General features: G+C 21.6%; 2 protein-coding genes across 4 annotated transcripts in view; one reads left to right on the plus strand and one right to left on the minus strand.

Annotated features, from left to right (window-relative positions):
• The window catches only part of LOC102671284 (uncharacterized protein CG5098), a 10,025-nt gene extending 9,476 nt beyond the window's left edge, over positions 1-549 (minus strand). Inside the window, exon 1 of one of the 2 annotated variants that reach the window (XM_006623060.2) lies at positions 242-549. In XM_006623060.2, the coding sequence (XP_006623123.1) occupies positions 242-254 (13 nt within the window). In that variant the 5' untranslated portion in view covers positions 255-549. The remainder of the gene's footprint in view (positions 1-241) is intronic. The other variant, XM_006623057.2, reaches the window with a different exon arrangement.
• A 1,573-nt stretch (positions 550-2,122) lies between these two features.
• On the plus strand, positions 2,123-6,635 carry LOC102672038 (inositol polyphosphate 5-phosphatase E). Of its 2 annotated transcripts, XM_031513959.1 has the most exons (6): positions 2,123-2,672; positions 3,732-3,950; positions 4,632-4,944; positions 5,026-5,585; positions 5,652-6,120; positions 6,201-6,635. In XM_031513959.1, the coding sequence occupies exons 1-6, from the start codon at positions 2,201-2,203 to the stop codon at positions 6,313-6,315; spliced, it is 2,148 nt and encodes a 715-aa protein (XP_031369819.1). In that variant the 5' UTR covers positions 2,123-2,200; the 3' UTR covers positions 6,316-6,635. The 2 variants fall into 2 exon arrangements, with proteins under 2 accessions (XP_031369819.1, XP_006623126.1); XM_006623063.2 differs by lacking the exon at positions 3,732-3,950 and having other exon boundaries at positions 2,124-2,672.
• The last annotated feature ends 432 nt before the right edge of the window (positions 6,636-7,067 follow it).

Below are 7,067 nucleotides of genomic sequence, written 5' to 3' on the forward strand. Positions count from 1 at the left end.
TATATATTAATATATATATATTAAATTTAAAACTTAAAATATATGTTCATAAATATGTATATATATTATAAACATTAAATATTATTAGTTTTAAATAAAGTTAAAAGTTAATAATTAAAAAATTTTTATAAAAAATACTTCTAAAAATACATAAAATTATTTATTTATATCATGTAAAAATTAAAAAATATTATTATGTTTATAATTAAATTAATATACATCATTTAAAAAAAATACTTACCATGTCCTGACATTTCTTTTGTTACTATATTTGATTTTTTTAGAATAGTTCGATGTTATTTAATATAATTTTATAATAATAATTCACTATAATTAAGTCTTAATAATTAACAAATCTATGTTATATTGTTCCGTCAAATCTATATTGTTTCTATTAACATCAAACAAATATTTTTCAAAAACCGCGGCGATATACATATACAAACATTTCCCTATGTGTATAGTATCGCTTCTACGTCTTTCTGGAATCTTCTTTGACAAATATATAAATTTATATAGCTAATAATCTTTATATTAGTTGCTATACAATTGAAATTTAAATATGTATTTTACACTATTGTTCATGAATCACACACGATTATTTGTTTACATTTAAATACATGTTATTTACATTGTTTATCAAACAATTATAAATTTGGAATAAATAACTGTTTTTGTTTATAATGATATAATTATAGTAATTGAACATATATATATTTTTTATGATAATTCAATTGTATATTTGTATTTCTTTAAATGTACACTTATCGTCACGTAAACAAACATTATAGTGACGCAACCCGCCAAACGACACTAGCTAACGAATATATATGTATATATATGTATACTTATATGCATATATTGAGTATATGAAGTATATTGCATCATAGATGGCTCCTGCCAACACTAAGGCGCCAATGACCGTCGTCTGCTAGATTTGACAATTATGTTTTTAATAAGTTAAAAATATAATTTTATTATGTGTTGATCTTAAAAATATTTTAAAATATCAATAATTCTTTTTTTATAATGATTTATATTAAATATTAATTAGAAAAATATTATTTTATATGAAATATCGAAATGTAATGATGTTGTCGTCTGCTTGATTGACAGCTGCGCAGGTTTAGAAATCAGCGCCGAAGTAGTGAAGGATACGGGTATTTAGATTTGTGATAGTTTTATCTAAAATAGAAACAAATTATTGTTAAAATGATAATTATAACAAAGTTTGTATTAAATTTTTGAAAATATAACATACATGTTATATATTTTATTTTATTTTTCACTTAAATATGGAGGCGGAAGTTAGAGTTAATCATCGTTTTTCAAGTATTTTCAATCACAATGCAGTTTGTTATGAATTTTAGTGTGAATGACGTGTCAATGCATAGTCAATGTGAGATTCAAAGTCAAAGTGAATTTCGTAATAATATAGAGAAGTATATATAAGTGGAATCTAATTAACCTGCAATCTTTAACGAGCACAATGCTTTTTTATCAAATTTAGTTTACAGCACAATATTGAAAAATTTAACTGTAGTTCAAATAATTGAAAGAATATATGTATGTATAAAGAAAATGAATGTTATATCTATAAAAAAAAATCAAGAAGTGGAAACTAAATTGTCATTCTAAATATCATATTTACAAATATGCATTATTTATATTTACTTTATTTATTGTTCATAAATAATTCACTATATGAGAGTCTTAAATTTATTAATATTTGAAATGCAATTATTTATTAAAATAACATTATATATATTTCTTTAAATATGAGAAGTATAATGGTAATATATTAATATGATAAAAGTTTATTATTATAGATTAGTTAACAAGATAAATCTTGTTTAAGATTCTAGTCTATATTGTATAATAAAATATATATTATTTTTAACATAATTGCACATTATTCACATACGTAGAAGTACTTATCTATAATTAATAATCATAAATATATTAAAAGAATTCTTTTTTATATGTTAAATTATAAAAAAAATAATTATAATTATATGAAAAAATTACAAATGCTTTTGTTTTGATTTATTTAATAGTGAAATATATAGTAGATCAATTATATTAAACTATTACTATTAATTTTTTTAAATAATATATTTGGAATATGCAATAATAAAGTACTTTATTCATTAATAGTGAACTAATTATATGATATTTAAAATACAAAACTGCAAATACAATGGAGCAATATGAAGAAACTGATATTTCTAGCATAACAAATGCTAAAGCTGATATTTCTCCTAAATCAAAGCAAAAGAAAAAGTCTCTTTGTCGTATGCTTATGAATAAAAAAACCAAAGTTGGATGTTTAGAAACATCTTATAAAAATGGTAATTCAAATAAGAATTCTAAACTGGAAAATTCACAACATGGATCTCACACCACAAAACTTTCATTATGCTGTGCAATGACTGAACGCAGTAGAACACCGCCGCAAAGTTTAACTGTTAGTAGATTATCTCCCACTACTTTGAGTCATACTTCTGTTAAATCTGAAGTAGCTTCTGCTAATGGAAATTGTCAAACAAATGCAATGATAGAAAAAGAAGAAATTTACATAGCAAATTTACATAATACATATAATGTCCAAGAAAATATAGAAAGAAATAATATTTTTATGGATAAAAATCGACAAAATACATTTATTGAAGGTAAGAATCATATTTTATTAAAAATTTGTATTGTATTAAAAATAATTTATTTGTCTGAGAAATTAAAAACTTAAGATTAATTATTTAATTAATTGATGAATGATTTGTTTTAAATAATTTTTTTATTTATTAAAGAATTATTAAAATATATAATATTAAATATTATTTTTTATTTATGATCATTGATAAATTTTCTATTTTTGTCATTTCTGTTTATCTATTTTTGTCTTTCAATTTAACTGATAATAACCTTGCGTATCCCCACCTTATCTTCTTCTACATGCAAAATTGCTTTCATTATATTATATTTAAGTAAGGAAATGTGACTTTTACTGATAGTCAGTTAACACTTAATCTTTGATATAGAAACATCAATATTTCAAAAATTGTTTTAAATATTATATTTTATTCTATTTATTCAATTATATATTAAACATATCTAATCAAAGTAATAAAGTAAAAAAATCTCTTTTTTTAATAAATTATACAAAGTATTTAAACAAAATAAAAGTGGCAAATTAAAAAGCAAAGCAAAATTTAAAATTTGAAGAAGCTTTTGAAAAATGTATTAAAAATTTAAATATTAAATAATATCATGAAAAAATAAATATATTTAAATTTCAATATGATATTAATTTTGATAACACAAAAAATATTAATTTATATAACAATTTTCAAAACAATAAAATTATCTCTCATGAAAATAAATCAAATATAATTCAAATTTTTAAATAAAATGATCATTTATCCTAATAATTCACATGTAAGCATATTTAAAGACATAGGAAAGCATTTAGTAAAAATAATATTCAAAGAAAAGATGAAAAAAATTAAATGTAGTTCAGACAGATATTTAAATAAAAAAATTGCATTTTTAAAGATTATAACATAAAAAGTATACATTTATTAAATAAAAGATTCTTTAAAATATTTTGATTCTTTTTCAAAAATTGCAAATTCTGATAATATAAATTGTTTACAAAAAACACATAAATTTTTTATTAAAAAGAAAGAACATAATGTCACAAGAGAATAGTGAAGATAGTGATTTCTCTGCAGAGTCAACAGAAGATTCATTTGAGGAATCATCAGAAGATGAAAACGAACTTTTTATTGATAATGAAAAAAATGAAATAAAATTAAAGGATGAGTATTTTACGAAAGGAAAATATATCACTTATTTCTTCTTGGAAATGGAACGGCAGTTCTACAATCCTTTTGACGTTTACAATATGGTTCAATACCATGACTCTAATACTGAAAAACCAGGAAAAGAAGGTATAATAAAATAAATGAAATATATGCGGTTTAAAATTTGCAATTTAAAATTTGATTCTTATGCTTCTTCAAATATTTTTATTTTATTATTATATAAGTATTACATTATTTCTTCGATTTGGCCACTTGTAAAGTATAATAATATTTAAATAGAATTATTACTTATAGAAAAATATTATTAAAAATATTATATAGATAATTTGAATAATTCATATTGAAAAATCTTTACAGTGACTATTTTGAATTTTTCATATATATATAACATATATGTAATAACATATATGTATATATATATAATATATAATATATTATAATATATTATAATACATATATATATATAAATGTTTATTTATTTATATATAAATAAGTATTCTTATTTTAGAAATAATTCAATTTTATTTATATGTGTAATTATATATCTATTGAGAAAAGAATAAAATATGAACTTCAAATGAATCATAGGCATTTCTGCTAATTTTCTAATAACTCTGTCAGTATCAAGAATAACTAGCAATTGAATCAATTTAGTTTCATTACAAATACATGTTATAATATCATTTAACATTCTATTTTGTACATGATATTATTATATTATTTTAAATTACATATGTGTTATTTAAATTTTATATCCTTGTATTTTTATATTATTTTACATAATTTTATATTATTTTGTTGTTTTAGGTGAAAATTCATCTTCTGGATCTATTTCTCCAAATGTTCCTGCATATTTAAGACAAAGATTAATTCATAGACGATCTGTGGATAATTTAGTAGGAAATTCACCAACAAATTCTATGAGACATTCAAGTCCAGAATCTATAAAAAGTGCACCTGTTCAACTTAAACCACGTTCCACATCTCATGATGCTTTGTCTAAAAAAAAAGAACGTCATCAATCTCAAACAACTGGAGCATCTATGGATAGTTTAGCAAAACAAGCATTATTAGCTGCTCAAGTTCTTAATTTGATTCCTACACAAAAAGCACGAGAAAGGTACAAACTTTCATAAAATTCTTATAATATATATAAAAATATGTGTTTATCTTTATAAATATTACTATTTCTTTATTACAGAAATTTTCTTCATGGAAGAATTGCTGCAAATTCATTGCTTGGGCCAGTAGAACTTGAAAAAGTATTACCGAATCGCGAATTAAAAATTTTTATTGGAACATGGAATATGAATGGACAAAATCCACCAAAAGAATTAAATGATTTTATGTTACCTTCAGATATAGAAACTGTTCCAGATTTATTAGCAATTGGAACACAAGAATCTTGTTCTGAGCGAAGCGAGTGGGAAGCAGCTTTACAAGAAACTCTTGGTCCTTCTCATGTATTACTTTGTAGTACTGGTTTAGGAACATTGCATCTTGCACTTTTTTTAAGAAGAGATTTAATTTGGTTCTGTTCTATTCCTGAAGATGCTAGTTTCTCAACTAGGACAGGAACTGCTTTTAGAACAAAAGGAGCAGTAGCTATAGCTTTAATGTTATTTGGTACAAGTTTTCTGTTTGTTACTGCACATTTAACTGCACATCAAGATAAAGTTAAAGAAAGAGTAAATGATATTAAAAGAATAGTTAGAAATCTTGATCTCCCTAAAGATTTACCTACAAGACATAAAAGCAAAGGTATAGATATATAATTATTTATTATTATTATTATGTTATAAAAATAAATGAATATTATGTTTTCAGATGTAACTCAAAATTTTGATTGCATATTTTGGTGTGGTGATTTAAATTTTCGATTAGCACAACCACGAGAAGAAGTTATTCAATGGGTTACAGATACATGTTTTCCACAACAATTACCTGTAAATTTACACAAAGATCAATTACAAACAATTCTTAATGAAGGAGCAGTTTTACGTGGTTTTGAAGAAGCTCCAATTACATTTCCTCCTACATATAAATATGATCCTGGAACACAAAATTTTGATTCAAGCAGTAAACAACGCACACCTGCATACACTGATAGAATTCTTTTTAAAGGAAAAGGACATATAAGAGGATATATTAGAAGAGTTAGTCATGAAAGCTCTAGTTCATATAAAGATGGAATTATAGAATGTTTGGTTTATGATTCTGTACCAAGTATTTGTACTTCAGATCATAAACCTGTATGGGGAGTTTTTAAAACAACTATAAGACCTGGTATTGATACGTATGTATTTATTATTCATATAATTCAATTTATTTCTAAATTATATTATATTTTTTTATTAATGTTTATTATATTTATAGTATACCTCTTGGTGGAGGTTTGTTTAATCGTGAAATATATTTAGAAGGTATAAAAAGACGAGCAGCTGCTATGGATGAATCTCATGGAACTTCAAAAGTATGTTTAATTCAATAAATATAGATAATATAAATTTCATTAAAGAAGAAATTTCATATTGATAAAATTTATATAATGAGCATTATATTTGTTTCTAATTTTTTAATGCCAAAATGTGAGATCATAGATATTGCAATTCTTACAATTAATACTTCTTTTTTTGTATGCTCGATATATGACAAATTTATAACTGTTCATAACTTTTTTATATGAATAACAAATACTGTTTTTTAGTGCAGTTTATAGAATATGCTGATATTGTACAATGATATTGTACTTTGTAATGTTTAAACAAAATATATTATATAATATATTAGAATTTCCATTCTTATAATTAGCAGTAAAAGTGCTAGTTATGATGTTATATATACCATTTTTAAAAAATATATATAAAGAAGAAGAATAAAATAAAAACAGAGATATTCCATTATTTTAAAATTTAAAATATTTATAAAAGACATTATTTTTTTTACAGATTCTCTATATGTAAATTTTAATGTTATTTTATCATTATGTTTATATATGTCATTTTATTTAAAAAATATAAAAATATTCAAAAATTTAAGAAACATAAATACTGTAATAATTATTTTTATTTAAAAAAATTATATTTTTGAATATTTCTTCTAAATAAATAATTTACATAAAAAATATAAAATTTAAAATGTATTAAATAAAAAAAATATATTAATAACATTAATATTAAAAAAATTCTTAAAAATGATGCATTTTTTATTTTTGTACTTATGTCAATATCATGAAACTATTTA

The sequence above is a fragment of the Apis dorsata genome, unplaced genomic scaffold (genome assembly GCF_000469605.1).
Source record: "Apis dorsata unplaced genomic scaffold, Apis dorsata 1.3 scaffold_808, whole genome shotgun sequence".
NCBI classification, from domain to species: domain Eukaryota; kingdom Metazoa; phylum Arthropoda; class Insecta; order Hymenoptera; family Apidae; genus Apis; species Apis dorsata.

What these genes read in the sequence shown, in the direction of transcription:
- LOC102672038 (XM_031513959.1), top strand. Translation starts at nt 2,201, where the DNA reads ATGGAGCAATATGAAGAAACTGATATTTCTAGCATAACAAATGCTAAA. An exon ending in ACAAAATACATTTATTGAAG is followed by an intron (nt 2,673 to 3,731) that starts GTAAGAATCATA and finishes ATTTCTCTGCAG; the next exon opens with AGTCAACAGAAGATTCATTT. An exon ending in TGAAAAACCAGGAAAAGAAG is followed by an intron (nt 3,951 to 4,631) that starts GTATAATAAAAT and finishes TTGTTGTTTTAG; the next exon opens with GTGAAAATTCATCTTCTGGA.